At 39.7% G+C, this 17,320-nt stretch overlaps 1 protein-coding gene across 1 annotated transcript in view; it reads left to right on the plus strand.

Moving 5' to 3' along the window:
- ANO4 (anoctamin 4) overlaps positions 1 to 17,320 on the plus strand; it is a 202,647-nt gene that overhangs the window by 130,750 nt on the left and 54,577 nt on the right. The window contains exons 14-19 of the mRNA XM_022600027.3: positions 3,836 to 3,976; positions 6,444 to 6,608; positions 12,074 to 12,110; positions 14,209 to 14,320; positions 15,273 to 15,330; positions 15,471 to 15,568. Of these exons, the coding sequence (XP_022455735.2) occupies positions 3,836 to 3,976; positions 6,444 to 6,608; positions 12,074 to 12,110; positions 14,209 to 14,320; positions 15,273 to 15,330; positions 15,471 to 15,568 (611 nt within the window). The remainder of the gene's footprint in view (positions 1 to 3,835; positions 3,977 to 6,443; positions 6,609 to 12,073; positions 12,111 to 14,208; positions 14,321 to 15,272; positions 15,331 to 15,470; positions 15,569 to 17,320) is intronic.

Below are 17,320 nucleotides of genomic sequence, written 5' to 3' on the forward strand. Positions count from 1 at the left end.
CTTGATGACACTTATAGCCTAATGAATTGAGTTTCCCAAAGAAGCAGAATATTCTAGATCTGTTAATATCCTAAAGTGTAACTACCTAAAATAAAGGAGGCAGAGGCTGTTTATAACTGTATCTCCCCCTGACCTTCCCCATTACCTGCCACTGTGTAAAGTCAGCATTGGGCTTATCCTGCAGCAGGAGACGGGCTGCCCTTCCTCCTACACAGGGAGGCCACTACCAGACTGTGCCCATCCTCCATAATCTCTCTTCTGTCAGCTCCTTCTTTGCTTTCTGTCAGTACCTTCATCTAAGTCTTGAGTGTTTCTGCCTGGACTAACTCAGTCTCCACTGCACCAGAGTTTGTGCTTATTTTCCCTCCTCTTCCAAGACACTCATGTAGAACAAGTTCTTAATTAATCAGAATGACTTCAATATACCGTTGTGCTGATTATCTTTTCCTAATCCCATAATTGCTTTTAGTCAGAAACTTTTCACATTGGATGGGACTCAACTCAATGAAATGAAATCTCAGCTTGATTTAGAATTAGAGGAACGTTGATTTTAGCTGGATTTGAAAGGTATTTACCTTGTTTTCAATACTAATTAAGAATACCTTTCAAGTCCCTCCCATCAAAAAACTTGCACAAGCCTCTTAGATACCCTCATCCACCAGAGGGCAGACAGCAGAAGCAAGAAGAACTACAGTCCTTCAGCCTGTAGAACAAAAACCACATTCACAGAAAGGTAGACAAGATGAAAAGGCAGAGGGCTATGTATCAGATGAAGGAACAAGATAAAACCCAGAAAAACAACTAAATGAAGTGGAGATAGGAAACCTTCCAGAAAAAGAATTCAGTTAATGACAGTGAAGATGATCCAGGACCTCAGAAAAAGAATGGAGGCAAAGATTGAGAAGATGCAAGAAATGTTTAACAAAGACCTAGAAGAATTAAAGAACACACAGAGATGAACAATACAATAACTGAAATGAAAAATACACGAGAAGGAATCAATAGCAGAATAACTGAGGCAGAAGAACAGATAAGTGACCTGGAAGACAGAATGGTGGAATTCACTGCCACAGAACAGAATACAGAAAAAAGAATGAAAAGAAATGAAGACAGCCTAGGAGACATCTGTGACAACATTAAACGCAATGACATTTGCATTATAGGGGTCCCAGAAGGAGAAGAGAAAGAGAAAGGACCCAAGAAAATGTTTGAAAAGATTATAGTCGAAAACTTCCCTAACATGGGAAAGGAAATAGCCACCCAAGTCCAGGAAGTGCACAGAGTCCCAGGCAGGATAAACCCAAGGAGAAACACGCCGAGACACATAGTAATCAAATTGACAAAAATTAAAGACAAAGAAAAATTATTGAAAGCAACAAGGGAAAAACGACAAATAACATACAAGGGAACTCCCATAAGGTTAACAGCTGATTTCTCAGCAGAAACTCTACAAGCCAGAAGGGAGTGGCATGATATATTTAAAGTGATGAAAGGGAAGAACCTACAACCAAGATTATTCTACCCAGCAAGGATCTCATTCAGATTCAATGGAGAAATCAAAAGCTTTACAGACAAGCAAAAGCTATGAGATTCAGCACCCCCAAGCCAGCTCTACAACAAATGCTAAAGGAACTTCTCTAAGTGGGAAACACAAGAGAAGAAAAGGACCTACAAAAACAAACCCATAACAATTAAGAAAATGGTAATAGGGACAGACATATCGATAATTACCTTAAACGTGAATGGATTAAGTGCTCCCACCAAAAGACACAGGCTTGCTGAATGGATACAAAATCAGGACCCATATATATGCTGTCTACAAGAGACCCACTTCAGACCTAGGGACACATCCAGACTGAAAGTGAGGTGATGGAAAAAGATATTCCATGCAAACAAAAATCAAAAGAAAGCTGGAGTAGCAATTCTCATATCAGACAAAATAGACTTTAAAATAAAGACTATTACAAAAGACAAAGAAGAACACTACATAATGATCAAGGGATCAATCCAAGAAGAAGATATAACAATTATAAATATATATGCACACAACATAGGAGCACCTCAATACATAAGGCAACTGCTAACAGCTCTAAAAGAGGAAATTGACAGTAACACAACAATAGGGGGACTTTAACACCTCCCTTACACCAGTGGACAGATCATCGAAACAGAAAATAAGGAAACACAAGCTTTAAATGACACAATAGACCAGATAGATTTAATTGATATTTATAGGACATTCCATCCAAAAACAGCAGATTACACTTTCTTCTCAACTGCACACGGAACATTCTCCAGGATAGACCACATCTTGGGTCACAAATCAAGCCTCAGTAAATTTAAGAAAATTGAAATCATATCAAGCATCTTTTTTGACCACAATGCTATGAGAATTGAAATCAGCTACAGGGAAAAAAAAAAAAAACGTAAAAAACACAAACACATGGAGGCTAAACAATACATTGCTAAATAACCAAGAGATCACTAAAGAATCAAAGATGAAATCAAAAAATACCTAGAGACAAATGAGAACGAAAACATGATGATCCAAAACCTATGGGATGTAGCAAAAGCAGTTCTAAGAGGGAAGTTTATAGCAATACAAGCCTACCTCAAGAAACAAGAAAAATCTCAAACAATCTAACCTTACACCTAAAGGAACTAGAGAAAGAAGAACAAACAAAACCCAAAGTTAGCAGAAGGAAAGAAATCATAAAGATCAGAGCAGAAATAAATGAAATAGAAATGACGAAAACAATAGCAAGGATCAATAAAACTAAAAGCTGGTTCTTTGAGAAGATAAACAAAATTGATAAACCATTAGCTAGACTCATCAAGAAAAAGAGGGAGAGGACTCAAATCAATAAAATTAGAAATGAAAAAGGAGAAGTTACAACAGACACCCCAGAAATACAAAGCATCCTAAGAGACTACTACAGGCAACTCTCTGTCAATAAAGTGGACAACCTGGAAGAAATAGACAAATTCTTAGAAAGGTATAAGCTTCTAAGACTGAACCAGGAAGAAATAGAAAATATGAACAGACCAATCACAAGTAGAAATTGAAACTGATTAAAAATCTTCCAACAAACAAAAGCCCAGGACCAGATGGCTTCACAGGTGAATTCATTTAGAGAAGAGCTAACACCCATCCTTCTTCAACTCTTCCAAAAAATTGCAGAGGAAGGAACACTCCCAAACTCATTCTGTGAGGCCACCATCACCCTGATACCAAAACCAAAGGTACTACAAAGAAAGGAAATTACAGACCAATATCACTGAGGAATATAGATGCAAAAATCCTCAACAACAAAAAGAATACGTTTCAAACCTATGGTTAAGGGTGAATGACATCTATAGGAGCTTATTAAAAAATAGATGCACGATGTTTTTTAACTGCCTAAATCGAAGAATTTTAAATTGTAGAAAACTAAGAATTGTAACTCACAAAGCGAATTCTGAACATTTTGCTGTTCAGAAGCTTTCTTTGTCCTGGTGTCCACATCGCTCCCCAGTAATAAAAGTATAAGCTTTTTAGTTGTTTCAAACCACTGGGGACAGGACAAGTTGGTCCCTTTGCTCATTCTCAGTTTCTTTCTTCAAGTATAGTTTAAAAAGATAATAGACACACTTAACTATTAGTCTAAATTACATAGCCTTGATGATAAAAAGTCTAGATCATCATTCTGCAGATTTTCTTTAAGTGGCCGGTTTCCAAGCCCATGTCGTTGACGGTGGCATTGGTTGACTCAGTTTTCCTGTGGGGTAAAATGATTTTTTTCTTATTGTCTGAACAGTTCTTCAGTACATAAAAATGTGTCTGCTTGTTCTTTAGGAAGAAATACGGCCCCAGTTTGAAGCCAAGTATTCCAAGAAAGAGCGGATGAATCCCATTTCGGGAAAACCAGAACCATATCAAGCATTTGCAGATAAATGCAGCCGACTTATTGTTTCTGCATCTGGAATATTCTTTATGGTCTGAAACATTTTTACAAAACTCTTTCTTTCATAAAGTACAAACCTGTAGCATGGTAACAATAATCATATCAAGTGTTTGGATATATTTTTGCACGTTCTGTTATTTAGTCCTCACAACCATTCTACATGGTGGTCAGGGATGGCATTGCTGTCTGCATTTTACAGGTGGAGCAACTGAGACTCCAGAAGGGTAAAGGGCTTGCCCAGATTAGCCAAGAAATAGACAAGAGCTCAGATCCTCTAATCTGCTGTTCTTTGCATTTGTCTCTCTATGTCATAATGAAAGGAACTAAAACTATGAGATAGTGTTAATACCTACAGCAGTGTTTTTCAAACATTTTTTTACAGTGCCCATAACAGTAAGAAATACAAACGTTGTCATAACCTAGTATATACTACGCAAATAGATGTGTAAAACCAAACATGGTAATTGAAACAATGTTCATCTTTACAATATGCAAGGAACTCTGATTTTTTTTTGTTTTATTACAGTCTATTTTTTAATAGACTGTATATAGCCAGATATAACTCCCAAACATTTATTTCACTAATGATTATATAAGTTTGCAAAACACTAATTTGAAGCTGGATTGTTAGCTTTTCCTAAAAAGAAGTCGTTTTATGATCAACTTTGACCCTGTCAATTACTGAACAAAACATATGCAAATATGTCAGAAATGTCATTTGAGACAGGAAAGGATGGTTAAGATCCTCCTTTCCTCTTTTCAAATAGCAAGTGTTTGTAAGTATATATCCTAGTTGGTTAGACTGGGAAGGACAAGACAATAGAAAATTCAGACAGTCTACCCCCCGTAGCCAGAAAGGAACTGAGCCCAGTGTCCCTCGGCTCAGATCAAGACTCAGATCCATGCCCTTCTACAGATGCTGCTTTGTTAGCAATTGTGTCGGGCCTTGCCTTCTGTAAGTGCATTCACATTTATTGTTTGGGGTTTTGTTTCTCACGACAAGACCTAAGGACATAAATTAAGTTCTCCTTGTTCTACAGATGGGGTAGATCATAGAGGTAGAAGCCATGGAAAGAACAAGCTCCGTGCCCAAGGTCACACTGCTAGCTCATAGCTGAACCAGGACTCAGACCTAACTTCTGACTCTGAGTCCAGTGAACTTTCCATTCTACCACATTGCCGCCCTTGTCTATAATTCAGTGTAGTTCTCACCTGTCTCCCTATCAGCAGCTCCAGGATTCAGACACGGGCGATTTTTGTTTCTTTGTTTTCTATTATTATTACTACTACTTTAGCCAGTTCAGCTAGGACTCATACCTGAGCTTTTAGAGCATGTCACTCATAGTAAGCCAGAAATAGAGTCTGTGAGAAACACAGAAAAAGCTTCTATAAAGAAAGGAATCTCTAAGTTGGCAGAGGCTGTCCTGAGGCCCAGCTTTAAGATCCAGTTTTTGACAACTATGTAAGCTAAGGTCTCTGCTCAAAGACATATTAAGCAAGTCATCTAATGAAAGCCACAAAACTTTTTGGAATCTCAAATTCCCATTATTCATATAGAGAGAAGATATGCCATATTCTTCTCAAACACCATGAAATGTTCAGAGGAAGATGCCTCAGTTCAGTCTGTGTATATATCTGATAAATAAGAGTATGCATCTCTCACAGGCTTCTTCAGCAACAAATAACTGAGCGCTTGGCATGATGCTAAGTTGCTGCAGAAATGACAGTTACCATCCTTACCCTGATGGAGCTTACCATCTAAGTGGGAGAGACTAGCAATAATCAAACAAATTGTTAGAAATTATAAGTTGTACACTGAAAGAAGAGTACCCTATAACAAAAAAAAAAGCCTGGGGGGAGGAGTGGGCGTTCATGAAAAGCATTAATTATGAAGTAGTTCTTGAGCTGAGATGTGAAGAATGAGTTAGGTATTAACTAGACTGCGTGAGGGGGTGTGTGTGTGTGTTTGGCAGGGGAATGGGTGGATCAGCATTTTGGGCAAAGGAAATGGTCTTGAAGATTAAGGATGCTTGGCCCATTGGAAACAATAAGAAAAGGTCTAGAGTCTCCAGAGGGAGGGGAAAAACACTCAGTGGGGCTGGAGAGACTCTTCCAGGCCACCATAAGGGCTTTGCTTTTATCCTAAAAGGAAGCCAATAAATAGTTTTAAACAGAAGAGTGACACGATAAGATTTCCACAATAAATATTTGTTCATTTGCTCAATCTGATATTCTGTTTAATAAAGTGTTACCCCATAGCTTAACGGTTTATCAGCTCTCAAGTTCTGTGGCTTTTCTATTTGGATAACAAAGAACGTACAAACAGACAAGAGAAAGCATCAACCACGTGAAAAGTGTGCATTTTGTTGTGGTGTCTTGAGTCAGGACCACTGCCGCTTTATCTCGTTTCCTCATCCGAGGATTTTCCAGATGGCGGGAGCCCCTTCCTCCAACATTCCATCACAGTGCTCACTGGGTGTCCTCTGGTCTTCCTGCCAGATCTGCGTGGTGATCGCCGCCGTGTTTGGGATCGTCATTTACAGGGTGGTGACCGTCAGCACTTTCGCTGCCTTTAAGTGGGCGTTAATCAGGAATAATTCTCAGGTTGCAACCACGGGGACTGCCGTGTGCATCAATTTCTGCATCATCATGCTGCTGAATGTGGTAAGTGAGCCGCAAGGTAACTAGTCAAATGGATAAAATGTGTGTGCTACAGGTGAGTTTTCTTCTGTTTCTAAAGGGACCTGGCCTTAGAGAGGCGGTCAATTATGTGGCACTTATGGCCTGGCTGCAGAGTGCCTGGCATAAGGTGTACTCATCTGGGGATACAGAAGGCTTGAGTCAAATCTGGCCTCCAGGATTTTCTACGTTGTAAGACTGGGCAAGGCACTTGCCCTCTCTGAACCTCAGTTCCCTTATTTATCCAGTAAGATAACACTGTATACCTCTTGGGGAAATTTAGAGAAAAAATACATTTTAAAGGCCTAGCTCAGACTCTGTGACATAGCTCAGTAATGTTGGTTCCTGTTTCCTTTTGCTTCTGAACGGATGGGAAATTAGTATCCAAAGCATTTCTTGCAATAACCCAGCAAGGAGTATTTCAGGGTGGTACTTGTAGCTTGTGTTGATTTCAGTTTTTTTTCAAATGTATATTTCAGCCCAGCTGTCTCCCTTGAACCCCAAACATCCTCACCTAACACACACAACCCCCAACTCCCCGTCTTCCCTCCAGAATGAGCTCCTCCTGCAGCCCCCATTGTAGTCACCCAGGCTGAAACTCCTCTGCTTCTCTCAGCATCGAAATGTATCTAGAATTTGATCACTTTTCACACATCCCCAGTCCCCACCCTGGTCCAGGTCCCCAGCATATCCCACCTGGATTACTGCAGTGCTTTCCGAGCCGGTCTCCCAGCTTTCACGTCTGCTTCCCTCAATCCAGGCTCATCATAGCAGCTAGAGCAAGCAAGCTTCATCCATGTAAGTCAGCCTCTGTTCACTGTATCCAGTGGCTTTCCTCTCCCTCAGAATAAAAGTTCTGTCTTCACATGGAGACCCAGGGTCTCCCTCATCTGGCCCCAGCGAGCTCTCTGACTTTGTCTCCTCCCTCCTCACCTTGACTTTCCTGCTTCTCACTGGCCTTCCCTTTTCTCTTCAATGTGCCAGGCACGCTCTCACCCTAGGACTTTTGACTTGCTCTTCTCTCTGCCTGGAACATTCTTTCCCATGGGGTCTGCAGAGTTTACTCCTGCACCTCCTTCAGGTCTTTGTTCAACTGTTACTTTTCCAGTATAAAGCCTCCCTCGTCACTCAATTTAAAATTGCAACCCACTCCTGCCGTCTGACCATTTCCTAGCTCCTCGCCTGCTTTATTTTGTTCTATGGCGTTAATCGCCATCTAATAGGCTATTTTTAAAAATTTATTTTGTTATTTATCTTCTCCATTGGAATGTAGCCCCAAGAGGGCAGAAACTTTTGTCTTTTCTGATAAGAGTAGTAGAAGATCTAAGTTTCCAAACTCTGGCAACAGAAACAGGCTCTGGCTTACAGTAGGCTCTCAGTAAATTGTTGTCACTCTTTGCAGAACAAAAGGCAGTGGCTGACATTGTTAGACTTGAGGTTTGTAGGAGGGAATAAATAACGTATGTAGAGTGCCATGTATAGTGTTAGGCATGGAGTAAGTGTTCAATTAGAGTTCCCCTCACCCTTATTTATACTGCAACTTAAATCTGGGCCATTGTGCTGAAATCACCGAGATAATGAAATATAGGTAATTTATTATTATTATTAAAGATACAGGAACTTCTTTATTATTTTAGAAAAAAAGTTTAAAAATCCAGAAGGTGGGGGAAAAAAAAGCACCTGCAGATCACTTTGACGTGATGACTGTGTAACTGCTTGGTCAAGTGGAGATTGAAAGTGGCTGTTTGTCACTCCCTTGCACTCCCCCTGTCCCCGGTTCAGCTAGTCTCAAAGTTAATTGTGGAATGAATATTCGTTGTGAAGGGGAGTGATTCATAGTGAAATTAACCAAACAGCCCGAGCCGTGAAAGATTCTGCGTCCGGGTAGGATGCAGTGAATTAAAGCTTACTGTATTTTATCATCTCTCTTCTCCAATGTCTTATTAAAATTTAATTTATACATCTTAAGAAATAAATTTCTGCATATATGCAGTGGCTCTATAAACACATGCTTGCTGGTACATTTTGACCAGGAGCCAGTGTTGTCACTTCATTTAACTGAAAATCACTTATCCAAAAACCTCTGCTTCGTGGAACACAGCCAAGAAAAGAAGAAATAAACTAAAAACAAAGCAGGAGGGGAGGTGAAATAGTATGTAATTAAGGCCACTACAAAGCACCTACTGTGTGCTAGGAGCTAGACAGGTAGGCGTTTTACATGTTTTATTTAACAAAGGGTCTCTGAGTCACCAAAATGGATGACCAAGCCCACACACTAAAGCTGACATGTGTCATTCTTAGGAATGCCCTTAAGGTTTCTTTTCTTTTCTTTCTTTCTTTATTTTTAGATACAATGTGAACATATTTGGTGTTCTGATTTCTCGGCCAACATCAAACTAAAATAACAGAAGGTTACTAAGGCAAGAATACTGACAAGGTCAGAAAATGACAAGCCATAGCAAGGGGAAGGAAAGAAGATAAAAAGCATACACACTCTAAAACCAGCATCATCCAGGACCCTTTTGTGCAGTGACCAATTGCCTTACCCTCCTCGGCCATCTCTGAGGACATCCTCATCCAGCACACACCTTTACACTCCTGTCTTATGTCCTGAAGCTTTGCAGGTTCCATTATGAAGTCAACCAAGTGTGTAATATAGCTGGGAAAGCTCTTCATCAAAATATATTTTTAAAAATTTTAAGTCCTTAAAAAGCAAATATTGAATAAAGGACAAACGACAGACTAATGACTATAACATAGCTTTGACCAATTCAGAACTAAACTATTAATGACTGCTGAAATGACCCAATTTAAGACATTTTTATGACTCAATAATATAGTTTTTATAGCTATATAAATTGTTTTCAGTTACTTAAAATTTTGGCCATACTGGTCTTGCAAAAAAAAAAAATCATTTGGACATTAATCATGAATACTTTTTCATTAACTGAATATAAAAATCTTGAGAGCTAGATTGGTATTTAATTTATGTTCATTAAAGCCTCTTTCAAATAATTATTATAGATCATATATCCTATTTCTGACTTTCTTCCAATCCTAACTGAAGAAGATCTATAAGGAATGCCTATTTTCTGGATTTGACAATGTGTGTTTACTTTTATGTGTATTTAAAAAAAAAATAAAGCTCATATTATTTTACAAAAGTATTCTGGATCCTAACAAACTATTATGCCTCTTAGTGGCTAGTTACGGGGTTTTCATTTTATTGCATGTCTTGAAAAATAAATATTTCAAAGACAGAGTGAATAGATAGATTTCCTCACTCCTCCTTGTCATGCTCTTTCAATTTTATTCCGCTTCACTAGTGACCAAAGAACATCTCAATATAGTGGTCTCAAGCTATATATGCCAATAAAGGAAGACATTAAAAGTCATTACCATCCTTTTTATTCAGCCATACCAAAATGAATCTGACATTTCATTATAACCTGTAAACAGTGAAAACCACAATGACTTGTTCCAAAAAGAACTAAACCAGAAAATATGGCTTGCATCAGAACAAACCCACATATATTGATCAGGCGGACAAGATAAAATTAGAAGTGCTCATAGCTTCTTTTGGACATATCCTTAGGATCAGAAAGCTTGCTGTTAAAGATTCTGACAGTAACCATTTGTGGCATCCAGTTTGGAAACTTAGATCTTCTACTACTCTTATCAGAACAAACTATCCGTGCTTTCTGTCTCAACTGGCTAATGAGAAATCAGGCCTTTTCCAGAAACCGCTCATGTGAAGCTCTCTTGCTGGCTCTCAGTCCCTTTGTTTATGTGCTCTTTTCTGCTGCATCCTGCTCAAAGTCTCACTATCCATCTCGTCTCATCCAGATAAAATGTTCACAGATGCCATGAATCCCAGTGTCCTCATACACTTTACCTTACTTTTCAAAAGGTTAATAATAATTATATTTCAACTCCTGTGCTGTTCCTTTTTTAAATTCCAATTTTTTCAGTTTCCAAACAAAAATAACGATGGCATATCACCAGCTCTCAAGGCCTTTGAGGCAAGTGTGCAAAGCGAGGCACTTTAACAAATGTACATCAACATGAAAGATTAAAGGATGAACTAGGTAATCAAAAATTATATTTTTGAGAACGGTTGTCTCACCGGTTGAATTTAATTTTCCTTGATAATTATGTAAGTAACTTTAATAATACCATGCCTTTGTAATATTAAAATAATTTTGATTAGAATATCTGTCCTAATATGTTGTTTACCAGTATTTTATTTTTATGATAAAATTGAGATGTATGACTCATCTATAACACAAGATTTCTTACTGAAAATTATACCGGTCTGTTTTAACATTGGACTTCAAGAGTCTGAGATTTCTATATACAAACGTTGATACTGTGGCCATATGAATTATTTATATCTTAATATAACAAACCACAGTCTTTGCTGAAAGTTTAGAGTCATACAATCTGAGTATTTAGACTATTTCTGTAGTTAGAAGAAATCTGGGGTAAGAGAATGCAAAAGTTAGGAAGGACCTCAAGATCAGTGTGTCCAATACCCATTCTCAACCACATGTAAGGAAAACGATGGTCTAAAGAAGAGGTGAGGTAACATGCCCAAGACCTATAGCTTGTTGGCTGGTAAAGCTGTTATTCCAGCCTGGGGAATTTTAACCAGTGAAATTTCACTACTTCAGTCTAAATGTGATCTTAATTTTCATATTGTTCAAATCCATTTGACTAGTTTTCTTTTTCGTTTTCATTTATCATCTTTCATTTTAGAGAAAGCACTTGCTCTTTTCTTTTTCAATTTATACCCTCCCTAGGGAATCTCCTAGAGCTGGGTTTGCCCTTAACTGTACCCCCTGTACTTCCATACACACACACAAGCACAGGGACACACACCCCTTCCATCCTATTAGGACCCTCCATTTACCAGATGGCTGGGTGAGTTAGGGATGCATCTAATTCACTAATAGAAAAGCAGATTACCATAAGTTTGGCGGTTCCCAATAATGTTTGATCACTTTGGTGTTTAGGAATGCTATAATCTAGAAAATCAGCCCATAAAAACAATAGGATTACAGACCCTTATCAGAAGCAGTCTTAGAGATTTTACATTGAGGAGATTTTACATTTTTACATTGAGGATGCTTAGAGATTTTACATTGAGGAGGCCCAGGAATGTTGTGACTTGCCCAGCATCCCTTAGCAAGCTGATAATTAGTGGCAGCTGGCCTGTTGTTACAGAATTATTCACCCCAACACAAGAAGTGAGACTTTTAAAATATTAAAATGGGACCTTGTACAATTCTTTCTTGTCCTGAAAGGACACAATTGTTGATGATGTTTTCATTGTTTGCACAGTGGATGGTTAATGAAATTATTTTCATTTATGACTTAACCTATTTACTTCATAATTACAGATTTTAGAACATCTACAGTTTGTTAAATGTATTAAATTTATTTTACAGCTCTATGAAAAAGTTGCACTGCTTCTGACAAACTTAGGTAAGTGGAACGCTCTTTATTTCACAGTACAGTATTGTGGTCTGAAAAATACCTTCTCAAAGATTCATTTCTGAAACACTGCTGAAAACAAATATTCCCTTTATTTTGAATTGCATACTACAATTTGTTCTTTGCCCTCAACAGGACATGTTAAACATGTCTAGGAATTGAGAGAATCTTTCCTACCTAAAGCTGTAAAGCATTTAGACATTATCTTTCATGAGCTAATATAATTTAAAGTAGGTTTTCTCTTACAAAAGTACATGTGTATGAAGTACCTATAATCATTTAGAAAAGTGTTCATTTGCTATTGCCTACAATTTTTATTTAATTAAAAACACAGCAAGTTTTAATGGCATATAAAATCACAGCAAAATTAGTTGCTTTGAAGACTGGGAGTCTTTTATGTAGACAGGCTAACCATTACTGACATCTGTGGAAATGACATTCATCTGGACAAGTCATCCCTAGGAACGTTTCTCTGACTCTGTAAGGCACCAGAACAATCTGGTAACCAGCTATGAGCTGTACATTTACTACATTTTTCAAGATAGAGGAACTGTCCCAATTTCATTAATGAGATATTAGTCATTTTACTCTATGCAGTTTGAGAAAATTACATGCTCCCACACAAAACCTGTTTTAGCACATTCCCATATGTAGCTTGCCAAAGGGAGAAAAAAATCACAAAAGTGTTTTTATTTATAATCATCATTATAATAAAAGATGCCAGATACATCTGGCATCTCATCTTTTTGAGCCCTTCTATGTGCCAGATACAGAGCTAGGCACTTGGCATATCTCCTTTGAATTCATTGAAATCTGTCATCACCGCCACTCTTTGCCCCAAAATATAGAAGTTTATGTCCACAGAAGAGGTAACTGCCCATTGATAGACTGTGTCCAGGGGGGACCTTGCTCCAGGCTGGAAAAGATGCCTGTGGAGATATCAGCCATGGTCAATCTTTGGTTGGGCCACCTGGGAACCCACCCAGCTGGCTGATGAGCTAGGAGACCTTCCTGTGTAACCAAGAGTTCATTAGCAGAAGTGAAGTAAAGCTAAAGCCCTTGAAGCATCCTTTGTCATTTCTTCCCTCAACAGCAGTATGGCCTTGTTCTGAAATTGACATTTAAACCATTTTAAATCCGATTCTCATTCTTTCTCCCCTCCCTTCTCAGATATACTCCTGGGAAGCATTTTGAGGGTGGGAAAGGAATTGATGGGGTAAAATGGTAAATGAGCAATTAGAAGCTCAGCGAATGTGGAAACAGAAAGTGCTATTGCATTAAATGCATTTTCTTTGACGTTGTTTGAGGTGAGGATGCAACTTCCAGGGAAGGATAAGCACATTTGACATGAGATTTCAGGTTGGAGGATTGATCCATATTTTTGGTTTGCATCACCATGTCCAAAGAGCATTTGCTGTATGGAAACTGAAATACAAGAAGATGAAAATTGGTGCCTGACTGAGGTCAGGAAATTGTAAGACAAAGATGCTGCTGTACAATAAAAGCTCTAAAGATGAGGTCACCTCTTTGGTACTTGTCCTTGAGAATGAAAATGATGATGGATGAGGGTGACAGGTAACGGGGTCAGATGCTCATTCTGAGATGGGGGATCTGACTCCCTCTCTCCCAGTAGCACCTCACATCACACCAGAAATAGAAGTCGAGACCAAGGAGTTATTAGGAGATGGGAGGGGACCTGATGCCACACAGGCCCCACCCCACAGGTGGAAACTAAGAGCAAAAGGAGAGGCTCCTGCAAGGAGCCAGGGCCGGGAGTGCGGCCCCTTCAGCCTGGCTGTCTCTACTCCAGGCTCTCCGGGCATCCTAGGACAGCAGAACAAACGATATTCCCTGCCCTCGGACAAGTTAGTAGTCACTTCCCACCAAAGCCTCGCTGGGGCTGGTCTGGGAGCTTGAGGAACCCATGGATGGTCCATTCCGTCGCATGTCATCTGTAGGCAAGCTGGGCTCTCCTGCAGCCTCCTTTGGAAGCCTCTGCTCCCACCCCATGCATCTGGGGAGCTGGACAGAGGGAGTTGAGAAGGAGTCAGATGCAGCCTCTCAAACTCTGCTCCCCTTGTGTCCACAGAACAGCCTCGCACTGAGTCCGAGTGGGAGAACAGCTTCACCCTGAAAATGTTTCTTTTTCAGTTTGTCAATCTGAACAGCTCCACGTTTTACATCGCATTCTTCCTCGGAAGGTAAGAACCCATTCTCTCCACACCTCCCCCGGCCAGGGACAGAGCGCACAGAGGTCTGACCAGGGTGACAGAGAGGCCAGCCTTTAGGGTGATTTTTATAAAGTGTATAAAGAGGAGAACAGTCTCCTCCTTTCCTTTCCCTTCCCATTCTGGGGAATGGTCTCCATCAAAGTCCCTTGTACCTTTTCTTGTTAAGGTGAGTAGAAGAAAATAGTTTGCACACGTGAAGTGTGAATGTAAAACTTGCAGGCTCCATCTGTACCTGAATCGGGCCTCTGGATCTCACACCTATAAGAGCAGGTGGCATCAGGGGGAGGACAGCAGGCAGCATGTCCCAGATCCCTGACCTCACAGAGGAGGGAAGGACATTCAGACAGGAAAGGGGGCTGACGTAGGATGCCGAAGGAGACTGGGTAGCTTCTGAATCCAGCAGTTCTGAGGATTTGGAACGTCCGGGTACCATGAACTTCGTTACACCAGGAAGTGTGTCTGAGGAGACTAGAACCAGGGAAGAGCCGAGTATTGGGTTTTAGTGAAATGGATGAGCAGCCTCTCCGTAGTCTCTAGCTACTTCAGTACGGAATGCTAGTCAAATAGTTTAGTTTTAAAAAATAAAAAACACGGCATTACTAATATTCAAAAAGATCTGATGTGTTTAAACCCAACCTGCTGCTTACAAAACAGCCACTTGATATTCAGCAGAAAATGTTAAAAGCCGGCAGGCAGCAAGAACTGGCCTCTGTGTTCAGCAGACAGACAGAAGGGCCAGGAGAGAAATACTCCCAGAGAATTCCAGAAGCTGCCATCATGCCAGTTCCAGAGAGTTTTCCTAATTCCCTGAGACCTGTTCCTTACTGCACCGGTAATTTTCACTGGAGGATGTGCTAATCTGAATATAATATTCACTGAAGGTACAGGATGCTAATGGTTTGTTTTTCTGTGTGTGTTGAAGATTCACAGGACACCCAGGTGCCTACTTGAGGCTGATAAACAGGTGGAGACTAGAAGAGGTCTGTATTCTCCCATCATTCCTTGTTTCCTACAGACTTGGCGTTAAACAGGCTTAGGGCAACTTTGTGCAGATTAGAAACCAGACAGCCTTTCTTCCTGTCCATTGATTCTTGAATTTCTGTGTTTGCTTACCTCGCAGTGCCACCCTAGTGGATGCCTTATTGATCTCTGTATGCAAATGGGTATTATAATGGTGCTAAAGCAGACCTGGAATAATTTCATGGAACTTGGCTACCCGTAAGTACCTTAGATATCTATACTTGAGAGGCAGCATGTCTCATTGGCTTTTCTAGGTGTGGCAAGTAAGATAAGCAATGCAGACTCAGCAGTTAAGCGTGTGTGTGTGTGTGTGTGTGTGTGTGTGTGTGTGTGTGTGTGTACCTGGAGCTAAGTCGTCATGCTTAGATATTCAAAGACAAATCATGAAAATAATAAACATTGGCTCTTTTGGAAGATTTAGCACAAATCGCATAAACAAAAGTGAATATTCTTTAAGAAGTCTCTGTGGGCCCCTAAGTAATTGGATACCTGCTTCCAAGCCGCTTTAAATGACGATGACACATTAACGAGGTCTCTACTCCCCAACCCCTGCAATAAATCAGAAATGGTAATTTCTTTAAACTTCCTTAAATTCAACTGTACAGGAAAGGAACTTATGGAAAGAAGACCTAAAAAAATGATTCAAAAAAGAAACTGGAGTATTTCTAAGTAAGCCTATCCTAACCAGTAAAAACATCATTACCTGATGATAACAGTTTATGTTGATGGCAATGGGCAAAAACTTGCATCACCTTTGTAAGGATGACCTTGAATTTGGCTGTGTCTGCTCAGTTCTGGTCAGTTAAGTTTTAAAGGGACATAAATCAGCAGCACTTCTATTTCTTCTTTAATTCTACACCTACAGGTTACCAGGTCAGCTCAAGTGTCTCCATAGAGAATTTCAGGGAAGACCACTCAGCCAGAACAATTAACTGGAACTCGGTTCACTTCGAAAAGTCATCTCTTAGCTCCCCGTCAGAACCACTGCCAGTAATATTCTCTTCTTAGATTTATTTTTAGAAAACTTCTTCCAAGTGTTGATGTTTTCTATAAAACTTAAAAAAAACAAAGCATAAAATTTTAAAATTAGAAGCATTATATTCTCTTTTAAAGTATCATCCATAACTCATCAAAATGTCATAGACATCAAAGGGAACTATATTTACCTTCTACTAATATGGACATAGAGCAAAATTGTGAAGTAGACAGAATTGTCTTTGATACCCATCCTCTTATTTAGTTTATTTCACATTTGTTTTTGCTTTGGCATCGCTACTCTCAGATACCCCTCAGCTTTCTCCTTGCCCCCTACAGCACACAAACCTGACCCCCCCCACACCCCAATTTCTTCAACCCTGTTCCGTATCGTAAGATGCACTTCTGAACACTGCCAAGGATTAATGTACTAACCTCACCAGTGTGAGATAAATTTTATTGGGAATCAGAGCCTCTGTCAAACTCAACCCAAAAGCAGGCAGATCCAGTTGTGGACCTGCGGGCTTCTGTATGCCAGGAAAGGAGGAAACCTTTGTGGGTTTTCAGACCTTCTAGGGCCCTCGAGTCAGAGTATGCAGGTCAGCACCCAATGGTAAGACTGCTCACGGGTCCTCAACTAAGCCAGCTAGGCCAAACCATCTTCTTCTCAGAGGCCTGTGGGTTGCCTTTGTACTGGGGGATCAGGTTATCAATGCTCTCGGTCCTCTACCCAAACCTCCGAGGCACCACTGGACGAGAGACAGTTTCGTGCATGATTAAAATAAGCTCATCAATCATTCTGTTCACTTGCAAGTACAAACGCTTGAAGTGTAGCCTCCAATGTTATTTCCCTTCTAATCCAAGGCTTCATTTCCTTGGCAGCGTGTCCTAAATTTTTTAAACTATTGTTCTATATTCTATTTCTTATTACTTAAGTCTTATGAACAGCTATATACATATATATATTTTTTAAAT

This window comes from Delphinapterus leucas, chromosome 11 (assembly GCF_059928025.1).
Source record: "Delphinapterus leucas isolate spDelLeu-1000000601 "Yukka" chromosome 11, BTC_Dleu_Yukka2, whole genome shotgun sequence".
Lineage (NCBI taxonomy): Eukaryota > Metazoa > Chordata > Mammalia > Artiodactyla > Monodontidae > Delphinapterus > Delphinapterus leucas.